The following is a 21,161-nucleotide window of genomic DNA, read 5'->3' as shown; positions in this document are numbered from 1 at the left end:
TTCCGGGGGGAAAATACCCATTAGTGGAATTGCTGGTGGCAGTGAGTGTTTCGTTTTTAAGAGACTGCCCAACTGTTTTGCAGAGTGGCTATATTATTTTGCATTTTCACCAGTGATGTATAAGTGATTCAGTTTCTCCACATCCTTTTCAAGATTTGGTGATGCCACTGTTTTTTGTTGTAGGCATTTGAATGGTGTATTGATATCTCATTCTGTGTATGTGTGGGGTTTTGTTTTTTGTTTTTTTTAGGTTTATAGCCTTCAAATGTGTTTTGTATACCTATTGTGTATATATGTTATTTGCAAAAAATGGGATTATATTATATATTATAAATAACTTTCATGTTTAATTTAACTTCTAATGAACATCTTTCCAAGGCATTAAGTGTTTCTTTCTACAGTATCTTTAGCAGCTATGTAACATTCCAGTATTTGAATCAAAGTTCTCATTTTGAGTTAATTGACCTAGAACGTTATATTTGTTTCAGGTGTAAAACACAGTGATTCATTCTATGTACATACGGTTGTTCCTTGGTATCTGTGGGGGATTGGTTCTAGGACCGCTGGTGGATGCCAGAATCTGTGGATGTTCAAGTCCCTTATCTGAATGGTGTAGTACAGTCAGCCCTTTGTATCTTCAGGTTCCACATCTGCGGATATGGAAGGCTGATTGTATTGTGAAATGATCACTGCAGTAAATCCAGTTAATATCCATTGTGGTTTTAATTTGCATTTCTGTCATGGCTAATGATGTTGAACATCTTCCCCTGTGCTTTTTTGCCATTCATATATCCTCTTCAGTCAAATGTCCATGTTTTTTGTCCATTTTCTAATTGGATTGTTTGAGAGTTCTTAATATATTCTAGACACTCGTCGTTTGTTGGATATTTTCTCCCAGTCTGTAGCATGTCTTTTGATCTCCCTCACTTGGGCTTTCACAGAGGAAAAGTTTTTAATTTTGATGTCTAGCATGATAAAAAAAATTCTTAGTCTTTAATGTCCAATAGTCCCTTCAGAATCTGAAAGCTATAAACTCTTGTCAGAAAAGTGCACATCACACAAAATTTCTTACCTAACTTCTTGGAGTTCACAGACCCTATCATCAGTGGACCATATATCATATGAATTCATGGCTTAATTTACAGTAATCCTTCATAAGACTCTAGGGAGAGTTACTCTTTCTTTATTGAAGTAAAAAGTGGAGAAACCCTGTAGTTCACGAAATAAGAGAAAGCTTCTTAGCCTTTATTCTGTTGAGGACCTAACTCAAATGCTTCTCTCTCAGCAATACACTTCTTGACTACTCTGGATACATTGCCAGATTGCTGCTTTAAACTTCTTAGGCTGAACAGCTCTGCCATGAGAACAGTCTTTCTTATATGGAATTTGAGCTTTAAGGCATCAGCAAATGAGTAAACGTGTGGGCTTTTCACACCTGCCAGTTCAGTTATAGTGGCATGACTGTTTACGTGTGACTTATTTTTCTTGCTCTATTTCCTTGCTTTATAAAAATTAGTGGAAAATAAGAAAATAGAAATGAGATGCTGGTGGTGAAGCAAAGGTTGGTAAATTTGATATGATCATCATCTGTGCCCAAGCAGAGAATTGTCAACATTGGTTAATCTTATTAAATGTGATCGTGCATCTCATTAAGAGGAAAAAACAAAAGTAAAGCACATTATAGGAAAAGCTGGAGTATATTTTGTTTAAATTTTGACTGAAGGGAACATGAAATGAGGAGTGTTATTATTAGGTCTCTGACAAAGGAGTCTCAGCCCCTGGAAATCTGTTGTTTACTTTTGTTGCAGATTTAATATGTGTGTTTTAGGAATGAATTGTGTGTTAAAGTAGGATGCCAATGACCTTTACTCCCTCTGGTTTCCAAACCTGTGACTCTAACCTATCTGACTCCTCAGTGTTTCATAAAAATAGCCTGTATCCAGGTCTGTCTTCACGCTGAGTTGTCCTTTCCCCTATTCCGTTTATATAACCCGTTCATCACTTCATGCTTGCCCTGCCCTGTCATGTTCTGTCAGGTCAGTGGTATTACTCCTTTACCCTTTAGCTTTTCATGGATATAGATCTTACCCTGACCAGGCTGTAAGCTCATCAGTAATAGGGGCAGTATTTTATATATTTTATATCATATATTTTAACATCCCTTCCATGACAACCTGCATAGTGTTGTGCACTAGTGACAGTGAATTGACTTTGACATGATAGAGGAACTGTAGAGATCTATTGCTGATGAGGACGTTGATGCCCTGATAGGATGTAACTTGCCCAACATGCTTGAGTGATTGAGCTTTGTGTTGACTATGAAGGATACACTAAACAGATTAATAGCGTCAGTGAGACTGTAAGGGAATGTCCAATTGACTTATAAAAAGCTTTTTAAGGTCTTAAATGCTTTGTGTGCAAATACATGCTGTGAAATACAGGCAAGTGTGGCTGGTTTGGCAGAACACTTTGTCAGCAGCTAGCTCCTGCTCCTTATTTGTACTTTACAAATGTCCTCTAATTTAGGCCGGACTGTTTCAGACTGACTGGCTCCCCTTCTTCCTCCCCACCCCTGGTAGTCTGAATTAATGAGATCCTCTTGAATGGTCATTGTGTTGCTTGCTTTCTAATCTTCAGACATCTCTCCACACTGAGTTCACCAAATAATTCTACTCTTTCCCTTAAAGCTGCTTAGACCTGCATAACTCAGGTAGATAACGCCAGCCTGAAGCAGGCCTGTAGACACCGTTGTGTATTCAACAGCGGGTTTATTTCTCAAATGCTTTCCTCTTGCCCATCCATTGTGCTGGCATTGAAGGTTTTGTTTTAGACTTGGCCTTACCTCCCATTTAACTGTTCTTTCCTCCTCCTGTAAGTATGACAGTTGTGAAACACAATTAAAATTCTACACTCCTAGGTTCATAGAAGGAGCTGTGAATCAACATTTCCCTTCAAGTGCAGGAGGTTTCACACTGAGGTAGCAATCGAATTACCCCAATAGTAATTGCTCTCTGCCCTTTGAATTTTCAAACTGTAGGGGGGAATATTTGGTTGTATGAAATTAAATAAAATTCTGTGGATCTTGACAGTATTATATTGATGTGCTTTTCAGAATTCCTGATGCCTGGGGATTCCTCGGGGCTGCCAGCGTGAGGCTGAGCTGGATGGGCCTCTTTCAGACCCTCTTCACCCCAATTACTTCTGAGTCATTTTGAGCAGTCTAATCTGTAGAGGTTCTGAATGATTTCATTTGAAATAAAGATTCAAATGTTGAAAAAAAGCCCTTTGCGTGTGCTTAATGTGCAATGAAAATAAATAATAGTTTCAGCCAGCATCTATTTAGTGCCTATGATAGGCTGTGTTTTTTCTTTTTACTCTGTCAAATCTCTCAATCTTCCCAACAATCTTAGGAGGTAGGTACTGTTACCAGTTCTACCTGACGCATTAGAAACTGGCCCAGGAGGTAAATAATAGACCCAAAGTCACACAATTAGAACAGGGTATAACTGGTGTTCAAACACAGCCTGTTCCTGAGTCTGTACTCCTAACCGTGAGGCTTTTGCAGCCTTTTAGCCAAGCAGATTGCTGTCTTTCAGGCCGTGGTGATGTTACAAAAGGGCTGTGCTGAGGCCAAGGAGAGCATGGGATCTGGGGCCAAAAAGGCTGGATCCACATGCCTGGACCACGTCTAGCCTCGCGGCCTCGTCCTCAACCAAGTGGCAGAACTTTGCTGAGCTTTTCTTTGCTCTTGTGAAGTGGAGACGGGGAGGTCCTCCTATCTGAAGAGACCAAGTATCAGGAAAGCCCTTTAAGGTGAAGCTCCTTAAAATAGGAAACACAGTTCAGAGGTAACGGTGGTGGAGAAAAAAATGTGACTGGGGTCCTAGTTTTTGAAAATGATATGAAAATTATGGAAACATTTATAAAATGTATAGTTTATTCCTGTGGCTGAAAGGCAGCAGAGCACCATGGCTAGAATTACAGGCTCCGGAGCGGCTGCTTGAATGTGAGCCCGGCCTGGTCCGTGTGACCTAACGCATGCTTAGTTTTCAACTCTGCTAACTCTTAGAATGAACGTAAGGAGAATCGTGTGTGCAGGAGAGATTAATTAGAGGAGGTTGTGACTTTTTTTCTGACACAAGTGACTGATAGCACAGTAGGACTTCCATGTAATCACATTTGATTTTCAAAGCATTATTTCGAGGGTCATTTTTATTAGAAATACCCAGGAATGTCTTCCATTTTCTCCTAGGGTGGGGAGAAGGTGCTGTTATTCCTTTAATGTTGAAGTTACTATCTTTAAGCCTTTATCTCGTTATAATTATTTCTTCTTACTTGTCAATGAACCTCTGTCACATTCTCATTGATACTTTTGGTTATGACTTGAAGTTCTCCAGCACTCACATTCTTTTCTCAATTTTATCGAACCTTATTTCATGCTTAAAAAAGATTTCTAGTTTTATTTTGAGTTGATTTGTATTTTAGCTATAGTATCTGGTAACCACTCCAGGGCCTGAACAAACAACTATGAAAATTTTTTTTGATGTTCAAGATAAAATGGCTAGAGAGTAAATGCTAGTAGCATTGGATGGGGTGAAGAATGAATGAGGGAGGTGGTTGCTTGTAATTCTATAAGTGGTCAGTTCATTTAAGTATTTTTATTTAGGTAAGTTGCTTCTCAGTTAAGCTTGTAACTGGAGGGACTTGTAAATGAGGATTTAGGTAACTAGAACTTACACATTTTCCTCAACGCTACCATGAGGATTCTCTGAGATGATGCTTGTAAAATACTTAATGCAGTGCCTGACACCATTAGCCTTCCAAATGTAGTTATTTATAGTACCAATAAATATTTGAGGGTTATCGGTTAATAGGTTGTATGAGAGGCATACACACCAACGATTTTTAGCATCTTGAAAAACAGTCATGGGTTTTATATTGAATTAGTCTTAGAATATTTCATTTAGATGCGAAAATGTGAGAAACCCAGAACTTCAAAGAACTGATTTTTTTCTATATTAGTTTTATGTTATTTTTTAAATTTAAAATACTCTTTTCATCTGTTGAAAATAGTCTGATATTTTTCTTTAGTGTTAACTAGCAACCAAAGATATTGGAATATAGTGTATTCTTCATAAAATATCTAAAATATTGAATCTTTTATATCTTGATCTTTTCATAAGATTTTCTCCCCTTTTGGGAGCAAACTTAAAAATTGTGGCTCTGTACTAAGACCCCAAATTATTCCATGGTGTCTGCCAACAAGACCAGAAATGTATTGGCTCTTTACTTTCCCAATAAACATTTTCAAAAATGTAGTACCAGGGCTTCCTAGGTGGCGCAGTGGTTAAGAATCCGCCTGCCAATGCAGAGGACACAGGTTCGATCCCTGCTCCAGGAAGATCCCACATGCCATGGAGCAACTTAGCCCATGCGCCAAAAAAAAAAAAAAAAAAAAATCTAAAAAAAAAAAAAATGTAGTACCATAAAAGAGTACTTTAGTCTCAATTTTTGAAATTGCAGGTGGAGAACTCAAGCTTTAGGAAGTGAAGCATAACACGACACTTCCCTCATGTAGTGGAAAGCTACAGCATGTGAAGAACTTAGGCAGTTGTGACTTGCTTCTTAGCACATACACATTTTTTTTAAAAATTTTTTTGGGGGTACACCAAGTTCAATCATCTGTTTTTATACACATATCCCCGTATTCCCTCCCTTCCTTGACTCCCCCCCCCCCCGAGTCCCCCCCACCCTCCCCGCCCCAGTCCTCTAAGGCATCTTCCATCCTCGAGTTGGACTCCCTTTGTTATACAACGACTTCCCCCTGACTAGCTATTTTACAGTTGCACATACACATTTTTTATCACTAAACTTGATGTAAAAGGGGGCATACCCACATTTAGCCATGCAGCTCAGCAAATGAGCACAGAACTTACTGCTCTTTGCTATAAAAGAGGAATTCATTACAGAAAAGTGAGAATATAGTTTTTAATATCTATTTTGGTTTGAAGTTTTATTTGAAGATACAATATGTTTGCCCCAAATTATGTTCTCTACAAATTAAGTAGGAAATCCTGATAGGGGTTTTAGAAGTGTTGGAACTGAGGTTGAGAACTGTGAGGACTTTAGTTTTTAGTTTATTTTTTTCAAGGAGTGAAAAACAAAATAACTGCTGCTCACGATGGTTCTTAAATTTCTTTATTGAAAAGTGGTAAAAGGTAGAGTAGGCAGGAATAGTAAAATATGAGTTGTTAAATATCAGGTGAAAATGTAAATCATATGTTGTTTAGCCCTTGGTGTTTTGTCTTTTCCTGAGGTGATTATAATTCAGATTTGATGCAGGCCTTTGGTGGCGCCTGATACTGACTGAAAAGAGTGGAGAACCTGTATCCTTCACAGAGCTGTGCGAGGTTGGATTCTGCACTGCAGTTCAGCTCACATGGCCTTTTCACTGTATAAATACAGAATTCCAGAGGCTCTGGGGAGCCCTCTGCACTCTACCTGTCATGCTTTTGTCTACTGAGCCTGGAGGAAAACTATTGGGAAAAATAGCCTAACAAGTAGGGGAAGAGGCTTACTTGATAGAGCAGAGCTTCAAAATGTTGTCGTGTACCCTTAAGTATAAAATGTTCACGTGTATCCCTTACTTAATGTATTTATTAATAAAACATACTACTGTAACGGTGTATATTCTAAAACATACCTGAAGTCTAAAAAGCTATAAGGATTAAACGTTATAGTAAAAATTTTTTTTATTATGAGCTCTTTTTGTTCTCACTAAAAACATTGACATGTAATACATGCCAGTGAGAGTAGTATGATGAATAATGTGTCATTTGAAAACCTTTGCTTAATGTTAATGCTGTGTAGTACTTCAGCTTGAATGTCTGGTTCCAAGTACTGTTTACTTTGATTTTGAAGTGTCATAGCTGAAAAAGATACCATACTATGATAAATAGATTCTAAATGAAGAAGTGAGTGCTGGTTGTACTTACAAATAAGGGGATTTATATTTTAATCCCATTCAACAATTATAGAAGAGTTTGTTTAAATGTGGCTAATAAATTCCCATCTTCCCTGATGTCAATCACTCCTCCTGCAAATTAATCAGAAGGTGTTGCATTTAAAAAAATATAAAACCCATGAAACATTTGGAAAGGTTGAAGAAATAGATTAGAAAACTTTTTCCAAAAATTTAAAGCATGCATGTATGAGGGCTTTTGTAGGCGGCAAGCTTTAATTAATTTTTGCAACAAAATCACAAAATGGAAATCTATGAATACTTTTTCAAAATGTTTTTACTGTGACATATACTGCCTATAACTTGAGTCTCTTTTGAGATACATTTTTTTTCACTTATTAAATATTACCGCTTTCTTGAAGGCATGAGATATTTATTTGAAAACTATTTTTAAAAGATCTGCTGTAAATAGCTAGTTTTCATCTGAGAAAACCCAGAAAATTTGGAACACTTCTATTTTTGTTAGAAAATTAGGTAGTACGTTTTGGCAACTTTTAAAAGTATTTTGCTGCGCCACAAACAACACACCTTAATGTGGTAAAGATTTTTATGGTCACTTCCCGTCTTGTTACAGCAATTGTAAAGATTTGACTATATTTGAAGGTCTTATTTCTATAAGAGTAACCACATTGGCATCCTGTGGAACTGTGTGCTTTTGGCTTCAAGTTCTTTGTTGCAGTATTTCACCCATGAAGGACACAGTGAATGAATTTTGCGTATGTGCTTTTTAAACTTCGTATCTGAGAAGCTGCCCTATCAGTGGTTTTACTTGAACAGTTTTCCTGTAGATCATTATTTATTAAAGAAGTAATTCACTCTTCAGAGTGTCTTCATATTCTCACCAGAAGTGGGTTTTTTTTATTGTTGATGTTTGTTGTTTGTTTTTAGTGCAGTTTATCAGACAAAAATCTAATACCATCTGCACTTTTTCTTAAGTGTATGGCAAGCCTCCCACACAGCTTAATATGTCCTAATATGCTTCTTAAAATACTCAGTTTTGAAAGTTTTGCTCATAAAGGAATGCATTTTAGTTTTTTTTTCACTTTGTGTATTTCAGTCTTTTTTCTTAGCGCTGCATCGACTATAGAGTACATTCTTTTGCTAGTAAGTAGAAATCTTAAAAGGATCTTCTAATTTTATTATCAAGTTTACTGAAATTTTGTAAAAGATTGGAATTGTGTATGGCGTAACTGTGAACATAGGTGAAAAAAATGGCTACTGTCTTGAGACACAGTGTACATTTGGTGTGAGGGTCATGGTGCATGTGCTGGTGGATGTACTTTAATATTTTAAATGCCTTCTTGATGATTTTGAATCTTGAGGGGATCTACTTATCAGTGCTCATGGAGTGCTCATTTTTTTTTAAGAACTTTTATTGAGATACAGTTGACATACAATAAACTGCATATATTTAAAGCGTACAATTTGATATTTTTTTTCTCATTAGTAATGTATGTATGGCAATCCCAATCTCCCACTTCATCCCACCCCAACGTCCCCTGCTTTCCCCACTTGATGTCCATATGTTTGTTCTCTACATCTGTGTCTCTATTTCTGCCTTGCAAACCGGTTGATGTGTACCATTTTTCTATATTCTGCATATATGTGTTAATATACGATATTTGTTTTTCTCTTTCTGACTCACTTCACTCTGTATGACAGTCTCTTGGTCCGTCCATGACTCTAGAAATGTCCCAATTTCTTTCCTTTTTACGGCTGAGTAGTATTCCATTGTATATATGTACCACATCTTCTTTATCCATTCATCTGTTGACGGACATGTAGGCTGCTTCCATGTCCTGGCTATTGGAAATAGTGCTGCAATGCTCGTTGTTTTTATTTTATAGTGCAGCTGATGGACAATTCATATTGGGATTGGGAGTCTCAGTTTTGTCTTTCTTGTGGTTAGTATTATCTTTAATTTGAACTTTCTTTCTTGGGCTCCTTAAGCCATTCATCCAATTTGTGAGGTCAGTTTCATTACAAATAGATGATGATATCCTGTAAGTCCATTTAAGCGGGTCTGCATGAACTGCCACAGGACACAAAGTGTTGAAAATGAGGGCCAAGGGAGGGCCCTGCTGTCAGGCCCTTGGCCTCACGTGACCTTTGGTATTCTCTCAGGATGACTCACGGAATGTAACTTGTGACCTAGGAGGGTGCCGGTGTCAGCATGTACATGAACTATTAGTAAAACTTGAGCTAATTGATTTTTTTAAAAATAAGTTAAAAATAGAATTCTTTATATTTTTCTTCCGGGTCAAGTGCGTCCTCTGGGGATTACTGTACTCAAGAGTCACAGTTCAGGTTGCTATATGTCTGCCTTCTTAAGAGACATCCCCAAAGTACTACAGCTGCTTGTGGCCTGGGGACCAGAGCCAGGCTGGGCCTGGTGAGCAGAACCCTGTCCCAGAGGATGCAGGTTGGTGGGTGGAGAGGGGAAAGGTGGAAAGATGCAGAGGGGAAAGATGGGGGCCGTGCGTCTCCTTGTCTGCCCTACTCAGAGTTCTCAGGCAGCCCACTCTTCACTTTCTTTAGGTCTTTAGGTCTCTGTCATTCAGCTGTGAGTTCTTTGAGGGCTGGACCACTTCCTGGTCATTTCTGTGTAATGCCGAGCCCATTGAAGGTGTTCAATGAACCTCTTTTAAGTGATTCTCCTTTTGTCTAAGCTGCTAGCTGGTTTCTAGGTATAGACGGGTTGTGAGCACCTAGTGGAAAGGTTGGTTAGCGTGACAACAGGCTGCATCCTTCCGGACTGACCTCTCTTGCCCTCACCAAGAGGTCCTGGAACTATCTTGTCACCGCAGGCTCCTGCCTCGTCCAGCCAAGAGTGAATTCTGACCTCAGAGTAGCCTATATCTAAGCGATTAACTAAAGCAAAACTTGCAGCGTGCTTATGCTGGCCTTTCTTGGCTTCCTGAAATATCATTTCTATTTGGGAGCAGTCAGTGGGATAATGTTGGGGGTGGTAGGTTTTCCTTATATGTGGATATTATTGTGAAAGAAGAAAGGGGGGAGGATATTTTATAGAGCGAGGGAGAGCATCTTATTCCTTTGTTCTTAATTTTGTCTGTGCGATTTTCCTGTCTAGTGGGTTACTTCTCCCTCTACGATGTTAACTGAAGGGCAGGGTGCAGCTCTGCTGGTTGGTCACACAGGGGCCCTTACAATAACTCTCACGTTTATTATTTTCATTGCAGATGCGGAAGCCATGGAGCTGAACTGCAGTGAAGTACCTCTTTATGTAAGTGGCTAAGCACTGGGCTACAGGTATAAGTGGCCCTTTCTTGGACTTGAAACCCATGTGACTGAAGTGAAAAGAAATGTTTTGCTCGCTATTGAGTTGGGGCTTTTAAAAAAACAACACACAACATTACTGTCTAGTTTAAGCCTTTTCATGGAGCCTTTTAAAACTGGTTGGCTCCTGGTTCCAAAGTCTGGGTTTTAATTATATTTTCCTGAGTAACTTTTAACTGTATAACTTCTGGAAGGCAGCTCTGCTCAATGCTATAACCACCAATGCTTAACTGTATAACTTTTGTATAACTGAGTTCATCTATGTGAATGATTTTTGAACACATTATTTTATGATATTCTGAAAATAGCCAAGAATGTTTTCTGTGTGTATCATTTTGGGGGAGAAGGTTCAGTGACAGTTGTTTCAGGGGAAATCGTGAGATAGGAATTCAAAGGGAAAAGTGCTGGGACACACATAGAGTAGGTGGGGGATTGGGTGACAGAGCTGCCTGGTGAGATTCCAAGTCGGACGTGCCTTCTGGGCTGAGGGAGGATTCTGTTCTTGAGAACAGTTGCTGGGTGTAACAGAAGTGAACCGACTGTCTCCCCACTTAGAAAATGGCAGATGATTTTCTCTTCCCTCCTTATTTTAGGCAAAACCTCTTTGCTTGGAACCTGTGTTGGTGGCAGGTGGACATGGATGTGTGTATGGGAATTGGGGTTTCAAGTGGCCTTTGAATCATCAACTCAAGACATACATCAAGAGTGCTAGATCTAGAATAAGGATATGACCATGATTCAGATGCATCCTGAATAGCACAGAGTATCAAGGAATTGGAACAACTTTAATCAGGATCTTAAATCAATTAAAATGTATTCATTTGCTTCCCCTTACCACACTTCACTACCCAGGTGGTCCTCCCTCTCACCCTTCCACTTCTTCCCTTGCTGTCACCCCCTCCCCCTTACACATACCCCACTCTGTTCTCTGGAGAAAGACAAAACGATAAAATAAATGGATTTCAGTATAATGATAAAGTTGCCTTCTGGGTTACCCAGGGGTCTAGAGAATTCTCTCTCAATTGTGATTTGCAGGTCATAAAATGTATTACAGATGGTTGGACTTGGCCCAGCCATAAGTAAAGATTAAAAAAAAGAGACTGGTCCAAGGCTAAATGTAGAGTACTCTCAAGTCTTTTTTGTTTTTGTTTTTGTTTTTTTGGTACTTTTCTCCTCCTTAGCTTTATTCATTCCACTCTGCTCTTCTACCTCAAACCAAACAGATCCACAAGTCTAGTCATGATACAAAATCTTGTGGTGTTTTTAAAATTTGAAGTATAGTTAATTTATAATGTTGGGTTAGTTTCTGATGTATAGCAAAGTCATTCAGTGATACATACATATATATATATATATATTTCTTTTTCATAATCTTTTCCACTATGTTTTACTACAGGATACTGAATATAGTTCCCTGTGCTAAACAGTAGGACCTTGTTTATATGTTTTACCTATAGTAGTTTGTATCTGCTAATCCCAAACTCCTATTTTATCCCTCCCACACCCTCTCTCCCCTTTCATAACCGTAAGTTTGTTTTCTGTCTGTGAGTCTGTTCCCATTTCATAAATAGGTTCATTTGTGTCATATTTTAGATTCCATATATAAGTGATATCATGTGGTATTTGTCTTTCTCTTTCTGACTTACTTCACTTAGTATAATAATCTCTAGGGCCATTCATGTTGCTGCAAATGGCATTATTTCATTCTTTCTTATGGCTGAGTAATATTCCATTGTAGGAGTATGTATGTACCACATCTTCTTTATCCATTCTTCTGTTGATGGACATTTAGGTTGCTTCCATGTCTTGGCTATTGTAAATAGTGCTGCTTTGAACATTGGGGTGTGTGTATCTTTTCAAATTACAGTTTTCTCCAGATATATGCCCAGGAGTGGGATTGCTGGATCATATGGTAACTCTATTTTTAGTTTTTTAGGAAATTCCATACTCTTCTCCCTAGTGGCTGCACCAATTCACATTCTCACCAACAGTGTAGGAGGGCTCCCTTTTCTCCACACCATCTGCAGCATTTGTTGTTTATAGACTTTTTAATGATGGCCATTCTTACCAGTGTGAGGTGGTACCTCATTGTAGTTTTGATTTGCATTTCTCTAATCATTAGTGATGTTGAGCATCTTTTTATGTGTCTGTTGGCCATCTGTATGTCATCTTTGAAGAAATGTCTGTTTACATCTGCTGCCCATTTTTTGATTGGGTTGTGTGTTTTTTTGTCATTGAGTTGTATGAGCCACTTGTATATTTTGGAAATTAAGGCCTTGTCAGTCTCATCATTTGCAAATTTTTTCTCCCAGTCTGTAGGCTGTCTTTTCATTTTGTTGATGGTTTCCTTTGCTGTGCAAAAGCTTATACATTTGATTAGGTCTCATTTGTTTATTTTTGCTTTTATTTTTGCTGCCTTGGGAGACTGACTTAAGAAAACACTGAGACAATTTATGTCAGAGAATGTTTTGCTTATGTTGTCTTCTAGGAGTTTTATGGTGTCATGTCTTATATTTGAGTCTTTAAGCCATTTTGAGTTTATTTTTGTATATGGTGTGAGGGAGTGTTCTAACGTCATTGATTTACAAGCAGATGGCCAGCTTTCCCAACACCACTAGCTGAAGAGACTTTTTCCTATTGTATATTCTTGCCTCCTTTGTTGAAGATTAATTGACCGTAAGTATGTGGGTTTATTTCTAGGCTCTCTACTCTGTTCGATTGATTCATATGTCTTTTATTGTGCAGTACCATGCTGTTTTGATTACTGTAGCTTTGTAGTACTGAGTGAAGTCTGGGAGGGTTATGCCTCCAGCTTTCAAAATCTTGTAGTTGATCAACATCCTGGTATAGCTGTTTTGAACTCAGACCTACTAGGTTATGACCAGACTAGGGAAGAGTCAATTCACATGGCTTAAGGAGAGAAGAGACTTAAACAGACCAAAGGAGAATAAAAATTTTTTCTCAATATTCTCAGTATTCTCAAATAATATATTCTAATTAGAATAAAATGAAAAATACAGAAAGTGTTAAGAAAGTAAGTCACTCATAATCTCATTCTCTATAGATAATTTAAAACATTATTTTATCAATTTTAAGGTACAATTTTCTCATTTTACATCTCTGAAATTGAGATGCTCTTATTTCACTGTGTGTCCTGGCAAATGTCACGATGGAGCTGTCATTACCTACGCATGTGTGACCGTGGTCACAATGGTTCATATATTGTTGTCATTTCAGATTACTTATGTACCTTGCTGGTACTGTAGGAATTAATTGCTTTCAAAATGATTTCACCATGATTTGGCATTAAAAAGGCAAAGTTATTGTGTATATAGAAAGACATGCAAAGAGCAGCATGATAATGCAGTAAAGTCTCTATAAATAAATGTAGATGAGCTCTTTGAATAAGTATAAAATCTCACATTTTGTCATACTTGGCAGTTTTTTCTCTTAGTGGGGTATAAAATGCATATTATAAATGGTATCTCAGATGAAATACATTATATATTTAACATAATTGACACATTACATATACATATATGGGTTGTAATCTGCTTTTTTTCACTTGATGTTTTATGTCAATATTTTTATGAATTGACCTAAGCCAATCTGACCATTTGACCTCAAGGAGTAAGAGGTCAGTGGGGAAGTATTATAATGAAAACAGGTCTTAAATTTCATCAAATAAGTAACACATAAACAAAGCAGACACAAACTAGACTAACTTGTTTCTGTTTCTTGGGGCAGATCTCCTCTGTGACCTTCTGTCTTCAGAGGTTTCATAAATATTCACTTCTAGTTTCTTGTAGTTGACTACAATCTGGTTTATAAACCCTTAATATTTTATGCATATTTATTGTATTTCATGTATATTTATTTAAAAATACATGCAAAAATCAAAACCATCTTTAATCGTGTTTTTCATAATGATCACTGTTGACATATTGATGTATTTTCTTCCAGAGTTTTATCTATATTTGTGGAGAATTTTATTGAAGGTTTTCTTGGCATTTATTTACATGATGTGCTTTCTCATTTGACTGATACACTTTCTTAATTTCAATGCTTTCATGTACTTCTAGCAATTCTATCTAGTTGTCATGACTAGTTCTTTTGGAAAAACAAGATAACTCTGGTAAGTGTGATTAAGAGAGAACCCAAACAAAACTAGAAATTATGAAGAGTTCATAACATATTGAGATATCTTAATTATAAAATAATACTAAGTGTAATGGTATGCTTATGCACTGGCAAAATCAGTTAAGAGAGGCTTTAAAAATATAAATTCAAGGTTTATCTGAAGAAGAATTAAATCACATAGTGGGGCAATAATCATGGAGAAAAAAATTAATAGTAATTATTCCCCAGCTTCTACCTATCCTTCACAAAAGGATACGTCATTCAAGTGGGTCTTGTAAGTGATTTTTTTGTTTAAACAGATTCCTGGAAGATAGAAAAAAAAAAAAAACAGATTTGATTAAAACCTGTTTTGATAAATTTCTTATAACATTTTATAGTTAAAATGTTTTTCTGTCTTCATTTTTGGGTCAGTATAGAGAATCCTTCCTAAAGATGATAGATTCTTTATGCCTTTGGAAAAATCTATGGACGTAAGTCTTTGTTTCTCCCCCTCATACATTTTGTTTGGATCGATGAAAACTTTCAACTTCCTTTTTAAAGTTTCATCCTTATGTCTTTCACTGTTGTTTTCCCCTTCTAGAATAGCTGATATTCTAGGGTTAGACTGTTTTAGCTTCTTTTCTTTTTTTTTTTTAAGTCTGAATTCTGGAAGCATGTTTTCTTTTCTACTTAAGTTTTCTGTACGGTTAAGTTTATTTCCTGCTTGCCAGAACAGTTTTAGACCATTACTTTGTTTTTAGTTTCTGTGTAGTATTTTCAAATCTTAGCCTGTTTCTTCTTTTTTTTCTCTATCTCCCAGGAATCTGTTTCAGAGGGAGGGAAGCATAGTCTCTGATTCTGTGTGCTTTAAGTTTTTTTGACCTTTTTGGGGCAAACTTTTTTCTCCTGTTTTATTTCTTTTTTGCAAACATTTCTGCTTGCTTATCTTTAGGAAGGAGACGATCTTACTCTTGGGAATGCAGGAGTATTCCTGAACTCAGCCACAGACTTATGCTAATTTTTAAAATGAACCATGGAGGTCCACTGAGTTTCTATTGCAGGAAAACAGAAACACTGCACTATAATTAGATGAGAGAAGAAGCAGGAGTTGGCAGGAGTGGTAGAGTTTATAATATTGATTTGCAAACCTTAGGGATATAAGCATTACAAATCCAATTTTCAGCCTCTGAGCAGCTTCCTGCATCTGTACTTTAAGGAGCACTAAAGGAAGCAGCTCTGGAAGCCAGGCTGTTTGTTCCCAGTAGAAAAGGTACTAGAGGCATGCCATCTGGTTTGAAGTCTAGGCTTAATTTTTAGATAGAATGGTAACATGGTTTTAGGAGGAGATGTTTTAAGTGAGCAAAGAGTTGTAGTGAAGAAGCTAATGAGAAATGTGAAAGCCTCAAAGAGTGTAAATTAGAATCATTATAACTGATCTGAGATACTTGTATTCTAGCTTAACACTCTTTAATGGATACCACTTGCGAACTTAAATCCTATGTTTGAAGTCTTAAAGTTATTTTTTATTTTAGTTTGTTTTTAGTCTTATTTTCTAGTCTGTATATAAAGAGAGGAAATGATGCAAGTACAGTTTAAAAAGAAAGATTTTGCTTACTATCTGATTGAATTTTCAAAGAGAAAGCAATTGTACATTCATAAGCCAAATTGTATGTTTCTGCTGATTTTTTTTTAATTGAAATATAGTTGCTTTACAATATTGTGTTAGTTTCAGGTATGTAGCATAGTGATTCAGTTTTTTTTTCCAGATTATATTCCATTGGAGGTTATTTTGATTACTTTTGAAATTAAGTTTTCTCTAAATTTTTGTGGATTAAGGAAGGTTATAAAACAGATGTTGTACTTATGTACTTCATCCAAGAACTTCTTTTTCCACATTAATTATATTTTTATTTTTTGCATAAAGTGTAATTAGCATTCGTCTTTCCCAAAATATCAGTTCAGTGCTGCGAACAAAAGAGTTTTTCCTTGAGAAATTGTTGGTTCCCAAAGATTCTTTTTTTCTCAACAAAATAGCTTCATTTTAAATAATTATTTAAGTCACACTCGCTCATTATAAAAAAAAAGTAAGAAATTACCAAGAAGAAAGTAGAGGTCAGTTTAAATTCCATCTTTGGAAGAATTTTCATTAGTATTTTGATGACAATCCTTTCAAGAATTTGTTTTTGCATATCTATACACACACCCACACCCACGACAGACACACACACACACACACACACACACACACACACACGGTCCATAAAAGGAACCATAGAGAAAAGCTGTTGATGTTATCTTGCACAGATCCCCATTATTCTCTCCCCCTTCTCATACCTCCACTCGTATCACACAGGTCACTCTTGTCGAAACCTATTGCAGTCATTCTCAGCAGCATTAGTATCTTTGGGAAACGTGTTGCAAATACAAATTCTCAGACCTCACCTACTGAATCAGACACTCTGGGCCTGGGGCCCAGATATTTGTGTTTTAATAAAACCTTCAGGTGATGCTGATGTGTGCTAATGTTTGAGAATCATTGACTTAGTGTGTATATTTCTACATTTTTCTGTGCTCATACAACCCTACACACACACACACACACACACACATATATAAACAAGCTTTGATAAAATCATTTAAAAAATCTGGATCAGGGAATTCCCTGGTAGTCCAGTGGTTAGAACTCCGTGCTTCCAATGCAGGGGGCACGGGTTTGATCCCTGGTGGGGGAACCAAGATCCAGCAGGCTGCATGGCACAGCCAAAAAAAAAAATCTGAATCATGTTATATAAACTTCTATATCTTTTCCAACTCAGCGTTACTTTGTGGAAATTCCTGCAAGTCATCAGGTGTAGCTCTAATTCATTCTGTTTAATAAATGGGTGTGAATCAAGCCACTTCTCTGTGGATGGGTGTTCACTAGACATCCTTGTCCATGTGTCCTTATTTATTGATACTTTCATCTTTATGGGATGGATTCCCAGGAATGGAATTGCTGAATGAAGGATGTACATACTTCAGATTTTAATGATTTCTTTGCAAATGAGGTGTAAGAGTTCACATTTTATTCAGCAACTTTCAGATATATTTAGTATTTAATTCTTTAGCGCTAACAACTGTGATAATTATAAAGTTGGGGGTTATAAAGTAGCTTTTACTGTACAGAGAAAGGTAGCATGCTAAATTTTGTGTTAAATTTTATAAAAGTTCAAAAAATTCCCTTGTTTTAATGTTTTTTTTTTTCTTTCTTTCTTTTTGCCATTGTATTTCATTTTTGCTGTTTCTTGGATTCTGGCTAATGTGAGCATCTAATCCATGGAGACTTTTATAACATCTGCAGAGGGTGTGTCTGTGGAACTTTGCGTGTGGGCTCTTGCCCTCTTCCACCCTTTAGATGTGTTAATCGTAGCAACTGACTGAGAAGAGTAATCATTTCTTTCTCCTGAGGCTGCAGATTGTATAACCGTTTGGATGATGGAGTTTTAGCTTCCGTAGCTTGTTGTCTGCTGGATCTAAGTGGCTTCCCTATTCCCTTAGCTTTTTATGTTTGTTATTCTTTTATTCTGAGTCACAGTATCCTGCTGAGTTTGGTCCCATGTATATTGGCTGCTTTGGGCTCATTGTACGTAATTGAAGGTGTAATCTGATGTTTGGTGATCTGATTAGTACTTTAAGTAGTTGAGCTAAACCTCCTCCATTCGACCTCTTCTATTTCTGGGGCCTGTGTCCTTGAATCCTTGGCTGAGCACACTCCCCTAGGCCGCAGCCTTCTGGAGGGAGGACCCTAGGGCAGGGCCCAGGGAGGCAGTTTCCTATTGAGGCTGCAAGTGACTTGGTTGCTTTGTTCTGCACTCACCTGGCGGACGCCTCCTTCCTGATTCCCACAGATTCCTTCTGGCTTCTGGTTCCTGTTGGAGGAAATCCTGTCCTCCAGATGCTGTCCCTTCTCTGCTTGTGGCTCTATATCCCCTCATGGGCTGCCTGTGATCAGCCTGTCTTGACCATCAACTTGGAATCTTAGTATGTGAAGGCACCTAATTAGAGACCTTTGCCTGGCCACCCACACTTCGCATTGAGGAAATTCAGGTTCCGAAAAGGACAGTCATTTATTTGACTATGGTAACTGTTGGTTTGACACTCAGGGTTTTGCAAATGACGTATTGGAAGTCATAACATTCTTTTGCTCAGAGAGTTTGTTAGTGGTAGATCCACAATAAGCCTGGGGTTTTCCCACCTTCACCAGCTAATTAAAATGACCTTCTCCACTGCACTGTTAGGGCAACTTCATTTCTCCATTGGCCAGGTACCCGTTTTGTCCTTTGCCTCCCTGCAGTCTCCCTTTGAGAATTACAATATGAAGAATGGGGCTACTTCTTGGACCTTCAACTGAAGTATCTCCCTTTCCTCACGCTTTTTTGCCCTGCTGGAGGATGCTGCTTGTAACTAAGTCTAGGCAAGCCCTGACCCTCTAAAGCTCATTTGCTCACAGAAAGCTGAGCCTGGTAACTGATGGTCATTTGTGCCATCAAGCTTTCAAGCTCAACTGAATATAAATTTCACTAGTTCAGGTGTCAGGGCACTGGTGAGGGTGTCTTTTAGCACATGTCAGTGCAACTAATTTTGGCTTTGCAAATGGAATCAGGAGGGGCTTTTGCCTGAGGTGAACTGCTGAATCACACGTTTACTTTGTGCAAATTGGTTTTTAGGAAATTATACTAACGTTACCTGTGTTTGGACTTAAACGTGGCAGCATGAGCATCTCAATGAATTGCTGCCCGTTGGGTGGCTTCCTGCATCGTTGTTTGAGCTGGGCTGGCTGAAGTCGGCTCTCCTCGGTGGTTCTTGCTTTCTACCAACTAGGCTTGACCTTTTCCTGCCTGGTCTTTCTCTGCCTGGTCCTGCTTTTACCTTTTTGCCTTTTCTTCTGTTTTCCTCAAGGAGGGGGCAAACCAATTCCAAAGCAGCATGTTTTTCTAGCCGCAGAGCAGGAGAACTGTGGTAACTACCCTGTCTGGCCTGCAGCCACAAGATGTCAGTTCTTGTGAAGTCTTGAGCTCCTTAGCTGCTGCAAGAGATTGCTTGGTGGTTCTGGCAGGTGTAGAGGGGAAAAACCACTTCTCAGACTCTAGCAAAACCTTTGACTTAGAGATGTTACATAAATCCTCCCTTAGCTTCATCCCTGTCCAGATTCTTAAAGAAACACCACTCTTTGCACTCAGCACAGTGGCACCTTGTGATGCCCGCTTCTGCTGTCACCATGAGATGACAGACTTGTGAGAAAAGGCCTGACGGTAACGTGTACAACCACAGGAAACTGCAGGAAGAATTAGCTCCAGCACTCAGCACATTTGGAGGAATGTCTTTGCCGGTGTGGGCTGTGGGTGCATAAGTACCAAGTGTTCTTAAAGTCTGATCATCTCACTTCCCATATTTCAGTGACAGCCCCCACATTTGTGGGTAGTGGGAGGTCTTGTGTTTTTTAACATAAAACTCGCAGTAATTGACGTTTTTATTCTATTTGATTTTTTTTTTTAAACTCATGTAAAGCAAGAATTTTAGGCATGATGGGTGTGGGTCAGATTTTTCTTTGGGAGAACCCTCAGTAGAAGAAATAAGATGTGAAGCAGTGAAAATGTTTTATTTTCACATCCTGGAAAGGCAGGTCTTCTAGAAGGTGTGGTATATAGAGATTCTGTGTTATCAACAATTCCTCCCCTCACCGCGAGGGCGTGTGCTGTATGGTTGTCTCAAACTCCTGCTTCTTTTTCCTCTCCATAACCTCATACAGTTTGGCTTTCACCTTATGTGGGCTTTTTTGTTTTGGTTTTTTGGTTTTTGTTTAGTTGTTACTGTTTTTTTCTGAAACTAGACTCATGAAGGGCACGAATTTGGCTCTTGCTTAGTATAAAGTTTTTTTCTTAAGTCCCCATGTAGTGCAGTACACTCTTCCAGTCACTAAAGATGTAGTGGAGAGGGAAACAGAAAAGGTCCTAGGACCTCACTCTGCCAGGGTCCACTTCAGAGTGGAGAGACAGACAATGAGTAAAACAAACAGAAAATAGAAGAATTTCAGCTGGCGATGTGTGTTAGGACAATACAGCAGTATGGTATAGTAGAGAATGGTGTGTGTGTGTGAGAGAGTTGATAGCTTAGGAACCAGAACCCCCAGGGAGCCTTCTAGTAGGAGGATCAGAAAGCACAAAGGCCCCGAAGTAGGAATGAACCTCACGTATCTGAGGGACAGCAAAAGGCCGATTGGCCGGTGTGTCCTGAGTGAGAGGAGACGGCTCAGAGAAGTGGGCGAGGCTGCTCATGGAGGGCCTTGTGGCCAAGGTGATGAAGTGAGAAGTCGGTGTGGGAGTCTCGGTGGGGAGGTTGCCTGATGTGATTTATACTTTTAAAATGTACTCTTGGTGTCCTGCAACTCTGCTGGTCCTCTTTCAAGCTGTGCTCTTCCTTTGTCTGTTGCACTTTCTTCTCCTCTGCTTTCGTGGGCGTTCCCTGGGCCCACTCCTTTCTCCTCTCTTTCTAGGCAGCTCATCTCTCCTTGTTTTTTCAGCCACAACTCCTCCGCAAAGACTCCCACATGCAGGCCCTCCTCCTGACCTCTGCCCCTGTTTCATCTTCTGTCTCCAGCTGGCCTGTTTGCTCTTTCCACTCAGTTATCCAGCCTTGGCTTCACATCCAGGCCGTTGTATTTTAGAAAGCTTTTCAACTTCGCCTC

At 38.4% G+C, this 21,161-nt stretch overlaps 1 protein-coding gene across 1 annotated transcript in view; it reads left to right on the top strand.

The window, feature by feature from the left end:
* Positions 1-21,161, top strand: part of ARHGEF28 (Rho guanine nucleotide exchange factor 28) — a 296,643-nt gene that overhangs the window by 44,600 nt on the left and 230,882 nt on the right. Inside the window, 1 exon segment of the mRNA XM_057741127.1 lies at positions 10,222-10,265. Within this exon segment, the coding sequence (XP_057597110.1) occupies positions 10,222-10,265 (44 nt within the window).

This window comes from Hippopotamus amphibius, chromosome 1 (assembly GCF_030028045.1).
Source record: "Hippopotamus amphibius kiboko isolate mHipAmp2 chromosome 1, mHipAmp2.hap2, whole genome shotgun sequence".
Taxonomy (NCBI): Eukaryota; Metazoa; Chordata; class Mammalia; order Artiodactyla; family Hippopotamidae; genus Hippopotamus; species Hippopotamus amphibius.
The sequence above is the reverse complement of the archived record's forward strand: the minus strand, read 5'-3'. Positions and strand labels throughout refer to the sequence as shown.